Genomic DNA, 21,741 nt, shown 5'->3' on the forward strand with positions numbered 1-21,741 from the left:
ACCATGTAGCTGTAACTAGTGAGACAACTAGCTAGCCCCCAGGTTTTTGTTTTGTTGTTTTTTAAAGAAAAAGAATAAAGAAGCCAACAAATTAGACGAATGATTCTATGAGTAACTAGGGAGAGCTGTTTGAGGAAGAACAGTTATAGAATACAGGTGGAATTTAAGATGTGTGAATTATTACAGATATGCAATGTTGTTCTCAAGCTGAGAAATGAATAAAGAGATTAAAAAAAAAGGGAAAAGACAGGTTCGGGGCTGAGGGTGGGTGACTGAGTGGCAGAGTATGGCTTGCCCAGCATGCATGAGGCCCTGGGTTTGAGTCTTAGTGCCATGAGATGAAAAGAGAACTGGAAAGGCCAGATGTGTCAACAGTCAAACATGTAAACAAGGCCAGAAAGACCAGATGTCCATGTAGCAATGAAGAAGTCACTGGGCCATTGGTAACTTTGGAGAATTATTTCAGTGGGATACTGTAAGAGAGTATGAAGATAAACATAGGGTATTAAGGAGTACGGGAAGTGATATATAGAGCCAATATGGACCAATTTTTAGGAATTTTATGGGAAGAGAAAAAGAAAGGCAGTCACAATAGAGAACTCAAGGAAGGATTTTTTTTTTAACTATTTTTAAAAAGCGAGACAATTTTGTGATTTTTTTTTTCCCCCCTGGGCTGGCTTTGAGGTCCTGAGCTCAAGCGATTCTGCTGCCCCAGCCTCTTGTGACTACAGGGGAACACCATATTTATCACTCTTGTCAGAATGAAACAACTTCAGGAATGTGTACAGTCTGAGGGGAAGGAGTCAAAGGGGTTTAAAATTAGGAGAGACCTTAAGTACATTAGTGGCCTTCAAGCGATGGAGAAAGCAGGCCTCAGGAGCACAGATGGACAAAATTACATGTATCTTCTGACTCAAAATTTCTACTTCTTGGTATTTATTCTGACGGAAAAAAAAAATCAGTAATGTCCTAGAATAAGTACTAAGAAGGCTGGTGGTTAGACCAAGATGACTTTTGTCTCCTTGTCACATGGATGTCCCAAACCACTGCCTGCTTCCTGTGATGTATTGTTATTGTGAAGGACCATCTCATCCCTGTGCTGATGCTCTTCTAGAAAGAAACAAGTCAGGTAGAAATAGAATGATCGAGAGGCTTATCTTACCAGCGATACAACTTATGGATGATTTTTACATTTGACTCAAGGTGTTGTCTAGTAGTTTTATTCAGTATAATTTATTTAACATAATAGTCACCTTTCAAAAGTGTATAGTTCTGTGACTTTTGTAGATTTATATAACAGCTTAGTTATTTTTAGTTTAAAACATTTTTAAAAATTTAAAAATTGTAAAAAAGAAGTTTTAGATAGAATTGGTTATTAACATGAAGAGTGGGTTTCATCCTCTAAGACTGTAGAGGAGCAGGCAAAATTGACAGGATGATGATAGTTTTGTAACTTAAAGTGTGTGTTCTGTGGGAACCACGTAGGTTCTAGGGATGAAACTTAGGTTGTCATGCTTCAAGGCAAGTGTCCTTACCCACCAGGCCATGTTACCAGTTCCTCATTTCATAATATTATCTTATGATGTCTAGAAAAGCTGGAAAGGTGAATGATTCATGAAATAATAGGATGAGTCTGAGTACAGTCATCATCAGTGACTGTGCAAGTCTTTGTGTCCCTCTACTGATGTCAAAACTCACAGATACTCAAGTCCTTTATGTAAAATAGCATAGCTTTTGTTTGTTTGGAGACAGGCGCATGCCGACCTCCTTAGCATTCCTTCTGCCTAACCCAGAAATGCTGAGTTCAGGGTGAGCTGCCATACCCAACTTTCCAGTATCTAGATGTATGTAAATCTCTAGTACTTAATGCAGTGTAAAGTCTATGAGGTGCTTGTCGTGCTGCTTAGGGAGAAGTAAGACAGAAAAAAACCTCTTGTTCCCTCCCCTCCCCAAGTGTTTACTGTTAGTCATTGGTTGAGTCTGTTTGTGGGCCAATGGATAAGGCATGCTTGGCAGGTTGAGGAGTGCTTCCTTAGCTATTAGAGAATATATTCTAGAATAGTGCTACTGATTGTAGTTACAGGACATAGGAATTGATGGAGAAATATAGGTTATAAGATTAAACTTGAGACTTTTTTCTGCCTCCTAAAGCTTCTCTCTCTCTCTCTCCTTTAAATTTAAACTCAATACGTTTTTTATTTAAGGGATTATACATGTGGTTCCTTCATTGTCCATTGAGTTCACTCAAGTTCAAGAGTGCCTTCATTCACCAGTTCTTCTCTTTCCTTTACTGTTTTCTTGGAGACAGAGACTTATGTATCCAGGCTCCTCCACTTGCAGTGTAGCTGAGAAGGATTCTGAACTATTGTTTCTCTACTCTCAAGTGCTAGGATATAGACCTGCACTACCATGCCTAATTTATGTGCTGCTTAGAGCCTAACTCAAGGTCCTCATGCATGCTCTGCCAATTGAGCTACGTCTCCCACCTTCTTTATTGTCCTTAATAAGAATAACTGAAAGTTGATTTTGTATAGAACTTTGAAATCTTGTTAGCTGGCATCAATAATATCTTTGAACACACACACACACTCTCTCTCTCTCTCTGTATGTATGTATGTATGTATGTATGTATGTAGTATGTGATATAGGTGACATTAGGGCTACTAGAAGAGATTAAGGCATGGTGGAAAAGTTATGTCGATTTGACTATTAAAAAAAATGCTATTTGTGGAGACTACAGAGACGGCTCAGCTCTTTTGGATAACTGGTTGATTCCCAGAACCTGCATGGTAGCCAAAGCCTGTCTATAATTCCAGTTCCAGGAGATCCAACACTCTCTTGGCCTCTGAGGGCACTGCATGCACATGGTGCATAGATATAAATATAGGAAAGCACCCCATATGCTTATAGATACAGCAAAATCTCAAAAAAATTTTTTTAATTGCTGTTTTTCAGTAAAAATGGGAATGTGTTTAAGACAGACAATAATATGGGAAAACACTGGCAGCAGTTTCTGCCTATAATATAAGGGGAAAACACAATTTCATACAAAACGTATGGCGATTATGAATAAGTAGCTTGTAAAAGAAGCCATAAGGTAAGTGTGGTATAGGCTGTGGTTCCAGGCACTCAAGGCTGAGGCAAGAAGCTTGCTTGATCCTAAAACTCAAGGCCAGCCTGAGATAGAAAATTTCCATCTCAAAAACCAATTATAGGGGCTGGCGAGATGGCTCAGTGGGTAAGAGCACTGACTATTCTTCCGAAGGTCCTGAATTTGGATCCTAGCAACCACATGGTGGCTCACAACCACCCATAATGAGATCTGATGCCCTCTTCTGGTGCATCTAAAGACAGCTACAGTGAATTATGCCAGACCGGGTGGGGTGGGGTGGGGGGAAGAGTGTCCGGGGGTTGGGGGGTGGGCTGAGAGGTCTTGAGTTTAATTCCTGACAGCCATACACATGATGGCTCATGACCATCTACAATGTACTCATACACATAAAATAAATAAAATAAATCTTTAAAAAAAAAGTCATAAAGTAAAACACATTTAAAAGGGAAAAGTAGCCGGGCAGTAGTGGTACATGCCTTTAATCCTTGCACTTGGGAGGAAGAGTTTGAGGCCAGCCTGGTCTATAGAGCTAGGACAGTCAGATCTGCTTAGAGAAAAAATCAAAAAAGAAAAAGAAAAAAGAAAAAAGAGAAAGAAATACAAAGATACCTTTTTATTTAAGCATTTGAGTATATTAAGTATTTAATGCATAAGTATATTAAGCATTTGAAAAGAGACTCTGTGTCAGTGGTAACCAGAGGTGCACTTCAGAACAGTGGTAGGTAGTGTCAAAACTGAAGAAGGTAACAGTACAGGTGGAGTGTGAGCAGTTCAGTGTGTGTGTGTGTGTGTGTGTGTGTGTGTGTGTGTGTGTGTGTGTGTGTGTGTATGTGTGTGCATGCCACAACGTGTTGTTAAACTGACTATAGTTTATTATTCTATAAGGTTCCACAGGTGCTAGAGCATGAGCTCCTTATCTACAGGATAGACAGTGGGTGATTTTGATCTGTTTTAAACATCTGTAGCCCAGGCTGGCTGCAAGCTTGGTATTTTCTTTCCTCCACTTGCTGAATGCTGGGGTTGCAGCTCTGTGTCACTATAAGTCCCTGAACTGACTTTGTAAAAATAGTGTTATTACCTCCTGAATGAGTAGTCTAATTCTTTTGGAATTACCATGTTCCCTCCTATAGTGAAGAAACAAAAACTGACTTTAAAGTGAAGTGTTTTAAAACTACTGCTTTAGGTGATTCCTTAATATGTGGTTTAAAATCAGAACCTCCAATGAAAGATAAATAGAAATTATCCTACTACTTTTATTTTTAAATTATGTCATTATTCTGTCGTTATTGAGAATAATCTCTGTCCTTACTATAGTTTTGCTCTATGATAATAATTTAAAAGAAATGTATATTTTCCTCATTAGTTTTTTTGTGTTTTTAGAATATATTAAGATGGCAGACCACTATGTTCCAGTGCCTGGAGGACCAAACAACAACAACTATGCAAATGTGGAATTGATTCTTGACATTGCTAAAAGGATACCTGTACAAGTAAGAGTCTGAGAAACAAATCCACACATTCACACTTGGCCAGAAGGGTAGACTTGTATCCAGAGAAGTTAGTGTAAAGTCTCCTTTTGGAAGTAAAACAAATTTTAATGATTCATTTTTATTTAATGTTCAATAATGTTTTGCCTGCTTATGTGTGTATGTAAGTGTGCTGGATCCCCAGGAACTGGAGATACTGACAGCTTTGAGCTGTCATGTTGGTGCTGGGAATTGAAGTCAGGACCTCTGGAAGAGCACTGGTGCTCTTTCTTTTTTTTTTTTTTTTTTTTTTTGAGACAGGGTTTCTCTGTGTAGCTCTGGCTGTCCTGGAACTCACTCTGTAGACCAGGCTGGCTTCGAACTCAGAAATCCACCTGCCTCTGCCTCCCAAGTGCTGGGATTAAAGGTGTGCGCCACCCCCTCCCGGCAGCACCGGTGCTCTTAACCACTGAGCCATCTCTCCAGCTCTGGAAAATGTGTAAATGCCTTTATAAGAAATAATTAAAACAGACAAGGAAAGGAAGACATAGTTAAAAATAAACTTAATAGAAATAGAATGTTGAGAAAGGTTTTTCAGAGAATCTTCTTTTTATTCTCTAGTAAGTACAAGACTATTTCCTACAGAATGTCTTAGCTATAATGTGATGATGTTTTAGAAAATTTTTTCTTCCTTTCACATTGTGTTATGAAGTTTAGAGTAAATACATTAAAGTCCAGTGAAGGGGGGAAAATCCTTCTAATGAAGTGGTTCTCACCCTTCCTAGTGCTCCATCCTTTACTACAGTTCTTCGTGTCGGGCTGACCCAACCATAAATTACTTTGTTGCTACTTTATAACTGCAATTTTGCTACTGTTATACATTGTAATATAAATCTCTGTGTTTTCTCATGGTCTTATGTGACCCCTGTGAAAGTGTTGCTCCACCCCTAAAGAGGTTGAGACCCACAGATTGAGAACTGCGGCTAGACTCTTGTGACCTTTCTACCACTAGACAGGAAGGCAGAGTAGGGGGCCAGACTGTGAAGATGGTCAGAGTTTCTTTAGAAAGCTCTAGAAAGGGCTGGTGAGATGGCTTAGTGGGTAAGAGCACTGACTGTTCTTCCGAAGGTCTTGAGTTCAAATCCCAGCAACCACATGGTGGCTCACAACTACCCATAATGAGATCTGATGCCCTCTTCTGCTGTGTCTGAAAACAGCTACAGTGTCTTTGGATCGGAGCAAGCGGGGTTGACTGGAGCAAACAGAGGTCTTAAATTCAATTCCCAGCAACCATATGATGGCTTACAACCATCTGTACAGCTATAGTGTGTACTTAGATACATAAAATAAATAAATAAATCTTTAAAAGAAGAAGAAGAAAGAAAGCTCTAGAGAGCCTAGCTGAAGGGCTGTGAATTGCATTTCCTAAAGAGCAAGACTTGTGCTTCTTTCTGATTCTGCTTGGTCTTGCCCTCTTGATGGCTTTTTCTGCAACACACTGCTTATTGTTATTCTACGGAAGGTTTGCCAGCAGTCAGGCATGGCAGTTGAATTAACCACTGGGCTGCTGCAAAACTGTTGGACCACATATAGGAAGGCCGGCCTGGATACAGTCAGGCAGTTTATAGCTTCTTGGTATCACTTTTAAGAATGATTCACATTGTTATTCTGTTGTAGGCAGTGTGGGCTGGCTGGGGTCATGCCTCCGAGAACCCGAAGCTCCCGGAACTGCTCTTAAAAAATGGCATTGCTTTCATGGGTAAGTCATGGGCTGCTGTTCCTGTCATTCTTGTGTCAGTTTGTCCATACTCTACTCTGTAGTCTCACTTTCCTTTGTTTTTAAAATAGTAAACAATTCTTAGAATAACCTTCACTTTTAATTAATATAGTTTTTTTTATTACTTTTATTTTTTTACAGTGTAGTTGTTACCCCCCCATCCTAGTCTGCCGTCCCACAGTTCCTCATCCCATTCCTCCCTCCCCTTCCTGTCTCCTGTCTCTTAGAGGATGTCCCCCAGCTCCCACCAGGCCTCTCCACTCCCTGGGGCCTCAAGTCTCTCGAGGGTTAGGTGTGTCCTTTCTCACTGAGGCCAGACCAGGCAGTCCTCTGCTATATATGTGTCAGAGTCCTCATATCAGCTGGTATCTGCTGCCTGGTTGGTGGCTCAATGTCTGAGAGATTCATGTATTATATATTTGCATATATTAAATTATATATTCTACCATTGAGAGGTATTTCATTCAGCTTTTCTCCTTTTATCATGGAAAAAGGAAAAATGGAGGTTATATGGGTCCAGCTGTTTCTTGTCAGGGCTCCACAATGCTGAGGATGTTTTGTAAGGATTATTAAAGGGGAAAAAAATCTCTTTGTTAGGTTTCCTACAATCGAGTAAGGTATAATTCAGATGTAAACTCTAAAATTTTACCAGCCTTACTTTAGGATTTAGCTTTGGAAAAATGACTTTGTTACTTTGTTAATGTGGGGCACAATTCACAAAAATTGAATTTTTCAGAAATTTAAAGGTAGAATTTCTATTTTGGGGGCTTTCCCTGTGTACACCATTGGGTTCTAGGAACAATGTAAAGATGAGTCAAAATGTAGTGGTCACCATATGTCATAAGTGGGATAAAAGAATTATAAAAATTATTATAAGGCCAATATATGTACCAAATATAAGGAGGCAGAGATGCTGCTCTTAAGGTTCCTTTCTTGACTTGTTTTATTTTAGGCCCTCCAAGCCAGGCCATGTGGGCTCTGGGGGATAAGATTGCATCTTCTATTGTGGCTCAAACTGCAGGTATCCCAACTCTTCCCTGGAGTGGCAGTGGTAAGACATTATTTCTTGGCTTTTGTTTGTTTGTTTGTTTGTTTTGGTTTTTTCAAGACAGGGTTTCTCTGTGTAGCCCTGGCTGTCCTGGAACTCACTCTGTAGACCAGGCTAGCCTCGAACTTAGAAATCCGCCTGCCTCTGCCTCCCAAGTGCTGGGATTAAAGGCGTGTGCCACCACCGCCTGGCTATTTCTTGGCTTTTTGTTTATTTGTTAATTTTTATATGTGTGTGTGATATCTGTATGTGTGAATACATTATATATATATGTGTGTGTGTGTGTGTATATCCTAATACATATATATACCCATTTTTACACACACACACACACACACACACACACACACACACATATACAGGCATATGTGGAGGCCAAAATGTCAAAGACCTTCCTTCTCCATTCTCTATTGAGGAATTCTCTTTTGCTTAACCTAGTACTTTCTGATTCAGCTGTTCTAACTAGACAACCTACCCCTACTCTGCCTGTCTCTGCCTCCTGAGTGCTGTGATTATAGGTACCACTGTACCTTCCTGGCTTTTGGGTTCTGAAGATCTGAACTCTGAGCCTCACACTTCCATAGCAAGGACTTTATCCACTGAGCCATCTCTCTAGCCTCCTTCTTTATATCTTAAGGTACGAGAGGCTAAATAGAATATGTGGTCTGGGCTTAAGTTGTTTTAGACTGAATTGAGATACGTGGTAAGAAGTAGAATATCAGCTGGGTGCTGGAAGGTGGGTGGTGGGTGGTGAGAGGATGGGCTGGAGGGTGGTGGCATACGCCTTTGAGCCCAGCATTCAGAGGCAGGAACAGGCAGATCCTCTGAGTTAAGGCCAGCCTGGTCTACATAGTGAGTTCCAGGACAAACAAATAAACAGAAAGGAAGGAAGAAAGGAAGAAGAAAATCTCTTAGCTTAATACTCTTGTGATTTTTATCATATTTTAGGAATATAAATTGAGTATTAGATACAGATACTAAACTAGATCTGGAATGATACAGTAACTTGATTTGGAGAACCTCCAGGGAAACATATTTTGGTAGGGTTTGGGGTAGGCTGGAAGCATCCTCAGAGGCAGGCTTGTTAGGTGAAGTAAGACTTCAGCAGTGCCTGGGAAGTAATGTGGATCACCAGCAAGAACCTTGATCCTACCTTCCTTAGATGTGTGTCTGCCTGCCAGTGTTATGTATGGATGCAAAAGATGAGGTCAGTGGTCACCTTCCTCCCAAACAGAGGGATAAAATGAGAAATGATTTATTCTTGCCAATTCTTTGGCGTATCATTGAATTTTTTTAAGCAAGTAATAATAATAATTTGAACTTCACTTTTTTTTGCACTCACACACAAAGAACAAACACACTAAAACCTTTTAAAAATAGGAATAACCATTGTCTTGAGGCTGAAAAGATTTGAACCTTTGTTCTTCTGGCTCTCCAGGGAGAGGATTACCATATCCTCTCCAGACCTACTGGGTCAAATAGTTTAAAAGGTTGAATTCGTTCTTGTTTGAATGGAGAGACTGCAGTGTTCCCCTTGGAGCTGAATGCCAAGGCATTCAGGGAGCATAGCATCATGACTCTGCTGAGACCAATAAAACGGCCATTTCCATTTCCAAAGGCTCATAAAGATTGAATTATTTCTCAGACCTCTGGCCCCAGAGCAGGCCTGAAAACATTGAAGGTATTTTGCCAGTGTGTTGCTGTGTGAAATCTGCCATGCTTTTCTCTCTCTTCCTTTCCCCTTTCCCTCTGCTTCATCCCATCCCTAATCCTTACATTTATGTAACTAGGTCTCTGCTCACTCTCCTGGGTCTTTTTAGTGTAAGCACCCCAAATTCTAGCCCAGTCTATAGCAGAATACTATCACCTTTAAGAACTGATCAAGGTTTTACGGTATCGATCTCTCTCCCACCCTTTATTTACCTTTAATTTTGGTAAATACAATAGCTCTTTTTTAAAAAAAAAAAAAATTATTTATTTTATGTATATTAGTGCTCTATCAGCATGTACACCTGCAGGCCAGAAGAGGGCATCAGATCCTATTATAGATGGATGTGAGCCACCATGTGATTCCTGGGAATTGAACTCAGGACCTCTGGAAGAGCAGATGGTGCTCTTAATTTCTGAGCCATCTCTCTAGCCCCCCCCAATACAATAGGTTTTAACAGAAGCTATCACATAGCTAAGTGTGTGGAACATGTTCGTAATCTGTGCAGTCAGGAAGCAGAGATGGGAAGATTGCAAGTTGAAGACTAGCCTCTACTACATATCACATGTGAGTCCAGTGTAGACTTTGAGAGTGGGCAGAAAATTGGCATGAGCTCTCATAGATGGTCTCAAATCATTATTGTCTATTGTAGGTCTTCGAGTGGATTGGCAAGAAAATGATTTTTCGAAACGTATCTTAAATGTTCCACAGGATCTGTATGAGAAAGGCTATGTGAAGGATGTGGATGATGGTCTGAAGGTAAGTTATTGATTCCAGGATGGTCAGTTCTCCTTACAAATATAGGATTTGAAGTCAGATTCATGACATGCTAACAGGAGTGTTGTAAGGTCATGATAAATATTAAGTATGGAGTGAGGAAGTGATTTTAAACTTAATTAATTTTTGAAGAGGACTGGTGACCTGCACAGCAGTTCTTGGGTGGTTAGGTGGGTTTAAGGAGGCACTGATTCTTCCTCTCCACCAGCTACAGTATGTGAGAGATGGCCAACACCATCCCTTTCCCCTTGTGAGTCCCCTTGAGAAGCTAGGCAGGTAGATGTCAGAATGTCAGCTTTATTGTTACAGAGGTATTTGCAAGAAAATGGCTTGTGTACAGCACAATGAAATGTATAGGATGAATGCAGAGTTAGCTAACAAGGCTCCCCCCTCCCAGCTGGTAACTGGCAGTGCTGAGTAACCTGACTTCCCTGCGTAGAGAAAGCTCTTATCATTCTGCTTATTACACAGCTGAGAGCTCACCAAGAGCATGTGTTCTGTGTTTGGGGGCTCCTTTCAGAAGAGGTTGTGCAAGCATGCCCCGTTTCTCCTTCCAAATTGGCCAGTCAAATAACTTTTCTCCTTGAGGAGGAGTGAAGGAGAGAGGCTAAGGGCATTGCATCATAACTCTAATTGTTCTCCATCCCCTGTACAAATGTGCCTGTGCCACATTTCCCTGCTCATACATTTTTTAAAAGGTCTGCCTTACTGACTTCAGCAAATTGTCCTTTGTTTTTTCTCTTTAAAGTTTCTTTGTATAGGTATTTCGTCTGCATGTATAGCTGCACATGAGGTGTGTGCATTGCCTATGAAAGCCGGGGAGGGCATTAGCCCCCTGTAACTGGAGTTACAGATGGCTATGAGCCATCATCTGGGTGCTGGGAACCAAATTCTCAGTCCTCTAGAAGAGTAGCCAGTGCTCCTAACTGCTGAGTTGTCTCTCCAAGCCCAATCCTCCAACCACTAAACCCTTTTTTGAAGGAAATGGATTATGTACACTCCACAGGATAGTGAGCTGGGAAGTAGCTAGTGCTGTCTGTATCTGGACCATTCTGCCTCTCTGATCATTACCTGATGCCAACTGATAAAACTTATCTTTCTATTAAATTTGTTTATGTAAGTATAGGCAAGAATTGAAGAGAAGGGACTATGAATGGACAATCTACTAAAAGAAGTTAAAATTTAGATTTTTTTTTTTTTGGTTAGTTGTGGTGATATATGCTTTTAGTCTTAGTACTTGGAAGACTTCTGCAGAAGGAGCACTAGGAAGTCAAGGCCAGCCTAAGCTATGTAGTTAAAGGCCAGCGTGAGATAGAGAGTTGAAAGTCTTTCTCAAAAACAGGCTTTTCTGATCATACTTAAAGGCTCTCCGTGCAGTGCTGCAAAGTCTTGAAAGCCTGGAATAGTTTCATAAAAGGATGATTTTAGTTATTTAATTTAATTTTATTTTATTTTTTTTTTTATTTTTTTATTTTTTTATTTTTTTTTTGTGTGTGTGTGTGACAGGGTTTCTCTGTGTAGCCTGGGTGTCCTGGAACTCACTCTGCAGACCAGACTGGCCTCGAACTCAGAAAACCGCCTGCCTCTGCCTCCCAAGTGCTGGGATTAAAGGCATGCGCCACCACCACCCGGCTATTTAAAATTTTTACTAACCCTCAGTTTACTTTAATATGGCTTCATTTTTTTCCCCGTGACATTATATACAAAAGCTACCTTATTTCTTCTGATAACTACCTTGCCTAGCCATTCTGACAGCCTCAATAACTGTTTAAAAGACTTCATATAAGCTGTCCATTCTGGCATAGCTTCAAAACACACATACATAAGAATTGGTAAGTCAGAACTTTCAAGTATCCAGAATTTTTTTTCTGATTTTATTCTTTTATTAAAGCTAAAAGTAACAAAATCTCAAAATATTATCAAAATTAATTAATTAAAATTAATTAGAAAGCTAATTTTAGCTTGAGGCTAAGCTAGCTTAGCATATGAAGCTGTGAAGAAGAGACAGTGTCTAAACCAAGTCAAACCAAGTTCTGACACAGCTGAGGGTCTCAGAAATGCATGGAGACAGTTTTCGCTACATGTGTATGTGTGCAGGTGCCTGGGAGACCAGAGAAGGAGATCGAATCTTCTGGAGCTGGAGTTTCAGGCACTTGTGAGCCACCTAGTTTGTAGGGCTGCAGGGACTCTGTATATAGCCCTGGTTGTCCTGGAACACTGTAGTTCAGGCTGGCCTCAGAGTCACAGAGATCTGCCTGCTTCTGTGTTTCAAGTGCTGGGATCAAAGTCATGTGCCACCATGCCTAACTAGTGACTTTTTTCCTTCTTCTTTCCTCTTTTTTCTTTCTTTTCTTTCCCTCCCTCCTTTCCTCTTTCTTTCCTTCCTTCCTTTTTGCTTTCTTCCCTCCCTCCCTTCTTCCCTGTCTGTTTTGTTCTCTTTTTGTAGCCCTAACTGTCCTAGAACTCTCTATGTAGATTAGGCTGTGGCCTGGAACTTACAGAGATACACCTACCTCTGCTGTTGAGTGCTGAGATTAAAGGCATGTGCCATTATGCCTAGCTCTTTAATGACTGTTCTTGTTGTTGGCTTTTTGTTTTGTTTTGTTTTTCGAGACAGGGTTTCTCTGTGTAGCCCTGGCTGTCCTGGAACTCACTCTGTAGATCAGGCTGGCCTTGAACTCAGCGAGATCCACCTGCCTCTGCCTCCCAAGTGCTGGGATTAAAGGCGTGCACCACCACTGCCCGACAGTGACTGTATTCTTTTTTTTTTTTTTTTTAATTTATTATATGTGAGTACACTGTAGCTGTCTTCAGACATACCAGAAGAGGGCGTCAGATCTCATTATGGATAGTTGTGAGCCACCATGTGGTTGCTGGGATTTGAACTCAGGACCTCAGGAAGAGCAGTCAGTGCTCTTAACTGCTGAGCCATCTCGCCAGCCCAGACTGTATTCTTAAATGGAGAAAATACCCATTCTTTTCTCTACTAATATAACTGTTTTCCGTTTTTTTTTTCCTGAAGGCAGCTGAGGAAGTTGGATATCCAGTGATGATCAAGGCCTCAGAGGGAGGAGGAGGAAAGGGAATCAGAAAAGTTAACAATGCAGATGACTTCCCTAACCTCTTCAGACAGGTAGAGTACAAGTTGATTTTGCTTGTTTGAACTGCCATGTGTATCAGAGATGAATGATTTAATTTATACTGAACCTTAGATATATAGAAAATGTCAAGTTTTTATTTTTATTTATTTTTTTTAAGATTTACTTATTATTATAAATGAGTACACAGAAGAGGGTGTTAGATTTCATTACAGGGTGATTGTGAGCCACCATATGGTTGCTGGGATTTGAATGCATGACCTTCAGAAGAGCAGTCGGAGCTCTTACCCTCTGAGCCATCTCGCTAGCCCTCAAGTTTTTATTTTTATGTGTATATAATCTAAGCTTTGTCCATAGCCTTTATCTGATTATTCATAGGAATGGAGGGAATTAATAAAATATCTAATTTAATGTAATTCTATTCACTTATGTAATTCAAGCAGTAGTTTTTCTTATGTAGAAGATAGCTCTTCTCTGCATGGTATATGCTGCTCACAGTATCTAATGGCAAGAAGAGACAGTGTCTTTACACTCAGTGTTTTGACATTGTAGGGAAGGGTGTGGTATGGTGGGATGATCCTCATCAATTTGCCCATATGTTGACCAGATGCCAAGCTCTCTGATAGGCTTTACCTTATGTCATACAAAGTTGTCTGGAGTCCCTTGAGTTTCCTCCATGTCTTTTATCCTCTTGGCCCAGCAGTCAATACACTCATCTATGCTGTGTGGTTATCCAACCCTTGCCCAGGAACCTAATGGTATGTGTGCCTCAGTATGGGTGCCTCAGAGATCTTATCCTATGGTTTCTCTGCCTTAGCTTTGCTTGGTGTGGCCATACTATAGGTGTTGTAAAAGGGAGACAAAATTCTTCCTTGTTCTACCCTAAGAGTTACCTTCACATGTTTGACTTCTTTTTCTTTTTTTCTTCTTCTGTTAATACTCAGAAAAATTTGTTCCAGAAAACAGAAAACTGGGCACAGGTCTTACCTTGTCGTGTTGCTAGCCCTTCTTCTCATACTTAATCCCATCCCTTTGTGTAGATGTACCCCTACTTAACCTTTTATTCACCTCTTTCCCTTTTCAAAAACCAGTGGCAAATTTCTTGCTTAGTTATTAGGAGATAAGAGGAAAAGCTATGATTTGATAAAGAAAATTAAAACACTGTTGTCTTACTACATTTTATTTTGAATGTCAGAAGTTTAATATTACCTGTCCTTTTCATTATGTTCCATTTGTAAAGTTTAATTTTGTAGGTAAAGTAATGTTTCATGGAGTTCCGACAAAAGACTTGCTCTCCTAATATAAAATTTGGAATTTAGTATATGAAGACTCTAGAACACTAAGAATTTGTTTTATGTGAAAATCCCTAATTTCTAGTAATAGCCAGCTAAATCAATCTTTCCATTAAAAAAAAAAAGGCAACTAAAACTGCTGAGTCATGGGGCTGATTTCATTGTTTAGAGGTAGAATGTTTGCTTTGCATGCAGGGTGCCTTAGGTTTGAGTTCTGCTAGGGTATAAACCATTCATGGTGGTGCATACCTGTGTCCTCAGCAGTGATATATACACTCAGGCACTTGCGAATGCGCGCAACACACACACACACACACACACACACACACACACACACACACACACACACGAGGTGTGAGCAGGAGAATCAAATGAGATTAAGCATGTTCAAGGTGGTATCATTGGAGAGTAAGAGGATCAGAGGTTAAGGCCATTCTTGACTTAAATATTGTAGTGAACAGAAAAGGAAAACTAGGTTCCATGTATATATATATATTTCCCCTTTAAAGTCTGTTTTAAGAGGTGGGAAGTTTTTCAAGATAGTAAAGAATTATAAAAGAGTGGGTGGTAGTGGCTCATGCCTTTAATCTCAGCACTCAGGAGGCAGAAGCAGGTGTAGCCCTGTGAATTCAAGATCAAGCCTACAGAATGAGTTCCAGGATAGCCAAAACTACACAGAGGAACCCATCTCAAAAAACCAACAACTAACAAAACAAAACAAAAACCAAAACAAGGATTATAAGAGGAGAAAGAAGTTCAGAGGTGAGCCTGGGAACTGAAGACTTTTTCTTTTCCCCACAAAGATATCTTCCAGTTCAAGATAAAACAACCAGCTGGGCATGGTAGCTCACAAACCTAACACCAGCACTCAGAAGTCTGAAGCAAGAGAGTATTAACTTCAAGGGCAGCCTTGTCTACCTAGTAAAACCTGCTGCAAAAAACAACCAAACACAAAAATCAGTCTCTTCCTCAAGAAGAAGGAAGGAAGGAAAGAAAACCTACAAAATGGTTAGGATTTTCATTTGTCTTGTAAGACTGAGAAGACAAAATTTAGATTTTAGCAATAGTTGAAACATAGTTTTAGAGGCTCCAAGGACTCTTATATTTTGTGTTGGGATCCTAAAGGACTGTACCACAGGAGGAAGAATGAAACTGAAGTAGACCAACCCTCATAGGAACTAAAGCTCAGATCCAAAGCACTCGACTTGATTTAGGTATTACGTTTTTAATTGCTAATGCTTCTACCCATTTGCATGCCCATCCTCTCCAGAGGAAGATTATATATAGAACTTCAAATTATTACTACTAATTTTTCATGTATATAAAGTGCACAATTCAAAACCAGGAACAAGAGTCAGCAGAAACAGATAGGTCCAAAGAGGAATTAGATAATAGAGCTATCAGACAAGGACCTTCAAGTAACTATGCTTTACATTTAAGAAAATTAAAGGCAACGCTGAGAATTTTGGCAGAGAATTAGAAATCATAAAAAAAGAAACATTCTAGAACTGAAAATACAGTAACTAAAATTAAGGCATCAATATAAGAATTAAATAGCATGTTAGATAAAATTGGAAGGAGAATCAATCTTTGGAAAATAGAAGAAAATTTATACTCAAGCATAAAAAGAGACAAAAAGACCAAGAAAAAAAATTACAGAAAAGAATAGTGCATTAGTTTCAAAGATGACTGTGAAAGCATCTGTCTCTGTATGCCTTTTACTTACAGCATATGATTGTGTCTCTTATCATCAAGAAGAGACACCCTTTTTTTCACCTTTTGTGTTCCAATTGTCCTTTCAATTTATTTTTGACCAACAAAAGGAAGCAGAAATTCTGAAGCTTACATTTCAAGTGGTTGTATCGTTTATATATCTTGCCTAATGGGAATGAGCCCTCAACTGCCACTTGCAGAATTCATTGTACCCTTCTAGAGAAAAGGAAATCATGTACCAGAGAAGAATCCTTTTAGCCAAGTCCTCTGAATCCTACTGGGTGACAGTTGGCACCATATTTAAATATGCCAGTGAGATTTTATAGACAATCAAGCCCTAGTTGAGTGCACAAGTGACAGGTTTACCAGCTAAGTCTAGCTCAAAATACTGTCCCAAGTCACTGGCTTTTTTTTTTCTTTATTGTTTTTATGTTCATTACCTAGAGCCATAGGTCAGTAATAGAATGCTTGCCCAGTATACATTAGGCCCTAGATTTGATCCCTAGTACTGCCAGACAAACAAGCCCAAGAAAGGGAAACTACTGTCAAAGCATGACTGACACAGGAAGTGATAGCAAAAGGTGTGATGCTGCCATCATGAAACAGGTGACACTACCTTTAGAATAATTACTCCATGGGTTAAATATGATGAAAAGAGCATTAATAACATTGTAGGGATGGTGAGTACACTGTTAATGGGGCTAGAAAGTAGCAGAGTATTATTAATGGAATCTGAAAACAAGATTGCCCATGTTCTGTAATAGTGGAACAACTGGCAAAAACTATTATCTGAGATAAGTTAAAAGATAATGTAGTTCAGAGCTGGAGAGATGACTTGGCTTTTTAAAACATGTACTGCTCTTGTAGAGTACCAGAGTTCAGTTCCCAGCACTATTTGGTGAGTCACAACTGCCTGTAATTCTAGCTCAGGGACATCAGATGTCTTTGTCTGGCCTCTAGGGGCACTTGGACTCTCGTGCACGTATCATCACACAGACAAACATATAATTAAATAATAATAATTTAAAAAAACTTAAAAAGATAATGTAATTCATGAAGTCATAAATCTGATTAAGATCTCAAAACAAAATATTGAAAGTATCTATTAATGCTGAGTATAATTATAAAAGATGAGGGCTTGGGAGTGTACCCCAGTTGGTAACATGCTTGTTTTAGCATGTATGAGGGACCAGGCTTGATTCCCAGCATCACATAAATGGTATATGGTTGTGCATGCCTGTATTCTCAGCACTCAGGGAAGCAAAGGAGGATCAGGATTTCTAGGTCATCCTCAGTTATTGGTTGAGTTTGAACCCAGCTTGGCTACTTGAGACATTGTATCAAAAAGGAAAAGGGGCCGGGGAATGGCTCAGCAGTTAAGAGCACTGACTGCTCACAGCCAGTCTCAGGGGATCTGAGCCCCTATTTGCCCTTCTCAAACACTAGGCACAAATGTGGTGACAGACATAAATGAAAGCCAAACATCCATACACATAAAATCCCTAAAAATTTTTAAAAAATAAATAAATTTCTGCTCTTTGAGTAATGGAAACCAACAACATACTCCTTTGGATTTGAAGCCACTGTGAAACCAGCAACCACTGAGTACCTCCAATCCTTGCCATTTGAAAAAGAATCTCCCTTCCAGTTCTTCCAGTCTCATCCTTAAGTGTTGGGGTTTGGGACAGATAACTTGTCTCTTTAGTTCTCAGGTCTTTGGATGAAGATCATGTGACTGAGGAGCTGAACCGAAGGGGACTCTTGTTTCTGGACATGAGTCATGAGAGCACTGAAGGTCAAGCCTGATGACCTGATTGGATGAGACTTTGGGGGTCTTGGGAGGGGGTGAGTCTAACTTGCATGTAGGAGGTATGTCAATTATTGTGGCCACAGGGTGGATCATAGTACATTGTTTGCAGAGGTGGCCACAATACGTCCTCCCATTCCTGTATGTACATCCTTTTGCAATGTGACTTTGCCTTTCTTCCCATGAAGAGATGGCATATCTTTCCTTTTTGAATTATTGCCATTTTTGTGATTTGCTTAGACCACTGTTAGTTGGCCAAAGTGACATACATATATTGGAGCCTAGACTTGAAGAGGACATGCAGCTTTGCCCTCACCTTCTAAGGACAGTGTCTTGAAGAAGCTTGGTCTGGGCTGTGTACCATACTGAGAAGCCCATTGGAGGACGAGAGACCACATTCAACAGAAATGAGCACATTCCATTGAGGCTGTCTACACTTACCAGACAACAGTCAGCACTACTCACCAGACTTGGGAGAAAGAGCACCTGAGCCACCAGGTGATATTCACATGATTGCAAGAGCATCAGGAGCAAGTAAAAGGCTAACATTTTCAGCAGGCCACAGAGTTTTGACGTAGCTTATGTAGATAGCAAACTAAAGTAGAAAAACTAGAGTATACGGACATGGGGTATGGGGATGGTTTTTAGCATCATGCACTTTAAGACTCACAGATGAGGAAGAGAATGAAACAATAGTTGAAATAATGGAGCAGAAGGCTGCTAGATACTGTCCAAGAATTTTTTTCAAACTAATGAAAGCTGACAAGCACAAATAAAAAACCTGTTGAGCCTCAAGCGTGGTAAATACAAGGAAAACCACATCTAAGCTATTAATAAATCTGCTGCTTGCCCTTCCCCAACATATGACACTCTCTCTCTCTCTCATACACACACACACACACACACACACACACACACACACACACACACATGAAAAAGAAAAGAAAAAGGCAGAGACCCTTACACACAAGCTGAAAGCTGTTGGAGCAAAAAGATTACTTGCAAAAGGCTAAGAAGATTAACAGTTAACAGGCATGGTGGCACACAGCTTCAGTCCTGCACTGGGGACACAGAAGCAGGTGGATCTCAATGAGTTCTAGGCCAGCCAGGGTTACACAGTGAGATTCTGGAGGGGTAAAAAAGGAGGAGGAGGAGGAACAGAAGGAGGAAGAAGAGGAAGGAGAAGGAAAAAAGGAAGAAGAGGAACAGAAGGAGGAGGAAAAAGGAAGAAGAGGAGGAGAAGGAGGAGGAGGAGGAGGAGAAGAAGAAGAAGAAGAAGAAGAAGAAGAAGAAGAAGAAGAAGAAGAAGAAGAAGAAGAAGAAGAAGAAGAAGAAGAAGAAGAAGAAGGGGAAGGGGAAGGGGAAGATGATCAATAGTTGAAATCTCAGTGGACTTTCTAGAAACCAGAAAACATTGAGATATCTTTGAAATACTAACAAAAGTTAATTGGTAATTTAAGATTTTTGTGCTGTTTCTCAGAACTCAAGATGGAAGACTTTTGACTTCAGTATCATCATATGTGATGTAAATTAGGAAAGCAACTAGTTAGGAACAAAGTCTACATGTGATTGTCTTTAGTAGATGGCAGTATTTTTGCCCTATTGTGGGATTTGTTTATGTGTGTGTTCTCGAGTATTTTGTTTGCCCTTTTAACATACTGGATGTTTTATGTTTTCATATAATTAATATGGGTGATATAACTAAGAATGTAGCACATCAAAGATAGACAAAGGCATGGACTATACCTCTTTCTTTCTGTATTCCCACTGTCAATGTAGTCCCTGACACTTTTAGACATCTACTTATTGAAATGAAAACAATATTTTAATATCAGAAAAAAAATCCTTATTACTTAAGAATCTTGTTTCCTTTTCTAACACAGGTTCAAGCTGAAGTCCCGGGATCACCTATATTTGTAATGAGACTAGCTAAACAGTCTCGTCATCTGGAGGTCCAGATTCTGGCAGATCAGTACGGCAATGCTATTTCTTTGTTTGGTCGTGACTGCTCTGTACAGCGCAGGCATCAGAAGATCATTGAAGAAGCTCCTGCTGCAATTGCTACCCCAGCAGTATTTGAACACATGGAACAGGTGTGTCTAGTAAATGCTTTCATTGTTGTTTTCTTACACAGATACACACTCAGCTCAAATACTATAAGGGAATGGAAGAAATACAAGCAATGATTTTAGATAATGGATATGATTTTTTTCTTTTCCTGTAAAAACATCTTATGTTGTTGTTCTTCTAGGAAAATTGTCAAGAAACTTACGTTAATACTTAAAAAATAGAAAAAGAACCATGAGGAGGTGGCACATGTCTTTAATCCCAGCACTTGGAAGACAGAGGCAGGTAGATCTCTCTGAGTTTGAGGCCAGTCTGGTCTGTAGAGAAAGTTCCAGGATAGCCAGGGCTACACAGAGAAACCCTGTTTCAACAAAACTAGCAGAAACATAGATGGATGGATAGATGGCTGGCGGCTGGCTGGATAGATGGATGGATGGAAGGAAAGAAAATTAACATGCTATTTTGAGTAAGATGAATAAGAGAAACATGTTAAGATTTTTACAAAGTTCATGAAGAGCAGGTGGCTTGTAGTTTGTTGGATTGATTAATATCAAATATTCTGCCAAGTATGGTGACTCACTTAGGATTCCAATCCTTGGGAGACTGAAGTTGGAAGATGGAGGGTTCTAGGCTATCCAGTGCTATATATATAGTGAGGCCTTGTCTAAAAAGAAGTTATCTTTAGCTGATTTATTCCTCATTCATTATCTGCTTACAAGGCCCTCTAGGTATCTGTGAGCTTAGGTGTTTCATACTTTTGTATAAAGAAGAATTTCTTTGTCATGAAGTGTGCCTTGACAATACTTGTACTTAGAAAACTGAACATACTTTTGATTTTTTCGGAAGAATGGCTGTCTTAGTTAGGGTTTTACTGCTGTGAACAAACACCATGACCAAGGCAAGTTTTTTGGTTTTTTTTTTTTTTTTTTTTTTTTTTTTTTTTTTTTTTTTTTTTTTGGTTTTTCAACACAGGGTTTCTCTGTGTAACCCTGGCTGTCCTGTTACTTACTCTGTAGACCAGGCTGGTCTCGAACTCAGAAATCTGCCTGCCTCTGCCTATCAAGTGCTGGGACTAAAGGTGTGAGCCACCACCACCTGGCCCAAGGCAAGTTTTATAAAGGACAAATAACTGGGGCTGGCTTACAGGTTCAGAAGTTTAGGCCATTATCATCAAGGTGGGAACATGGTGGCATCCAGGCAGGCATGGTGCAGGAGGAGCTGAGAGTTCTACATCTTCATCTGAAGGATGCTAGCAGAATACTGACTTCCAGGCAGCTAGGATGAGGGTCTTTTTTTTATTAATGATTTATTTATTTATTATATGTAAGCACACTGAAGCTGTCTTCAGACACCCCAGAAGAGGGCATCAGATCTCATTACAGATGGTCGTGAGCACCATGTGGTTGCTGGGATTTAAACTCAGGACCTTTGGAAGAACAGTCAGTGCTCTTAACCACTCAGCCACTCTCCAGCTTCTAGGATGAGGGTTTTAAGCCTACACCCACAGTGACACACTTACTCCAACAAGGCCACACCTCCCAATAGTGCCACTCCCTGGCTCAAGCATATACAAACCATCACAATGGCTTATTCTCCATGTCATTAATGACTCAGTTTCCATCATTCTGAGTTCTAAACAAATTAAACTATTCTGTCTTTGAAATATTTTCTATTTCTTATTTTCACTCCTCACCTGCTATAATAGGAATTCCTCAAATATAGTGAGTGGTTTAAGTGAGGTGTAACTTCTTTTTTTTTTTCTGGTTTTTCGAGGCAGGGTTTCTCTGTGTAGCTTTGGCTGTCCTGGGACTCACTCTGTAGACCAGGCTGGCCTCAAACTCAGAAATTCGCCTGCCTCTGCCTCCCAAGTGCTGGG

General features: G+C 39.9%; 1 protein-coding gene across 6 annotated transcripts in view; it reads left to right on the forward strand.

Annotated features, from left to right (window-relative positions):
* Positions 1-21,741, forward strand: part of Acaca (acetyl-CoA carboxylase alpha) — a 268,630-nt gene that overhangs the window by 88,844 nt on the left and 158,045 nt on the right. For all 6 annotated transcript variants that reach the window (XM_031350925.1, XM_031350927.1, XM_031350930.1 and 3 more), the window contains 6 exons: positions 4,493-4,602; positions 6,256-6,337; positions 7,308-7,406; positions 9,764-9,870; positions 12,911-13,021; positions 19,682-19,891. In XM_031350925.1, the coding sequence (XP_031206785.1) occupies positions 4,493-4,602; positions 6,256-6,337; positions 7,308-7,406; positions 9,764-9,870; positions 12,911-13,021; positions 19,682-19,891 (719 nt within the window). The remainder of the gene's footprint in view (positions 1-4,492; positions 4,603-6,255; positions 6,338-7,307; positions 7,407-9,763; positions 9,871-12,910; positions 13,022-19,681; positions 19,892-21,741) is intronic.

The sequence above is a fragment of the Mastomys coucha genome, unplaced genomic scaffold (assembly GCF_008632895.1).
Source record: "Mastomys coucha isolate ucsf_1 unplaced genomic scaffold, UCSF_Mcou_1 pScaffold5, whole genome shotgun sequence".
NCBI lineage: Eukaryota > Metazoa > Chordata > Mammalia > Rodentia > Muridae > Mastomys > Mastomys coucha.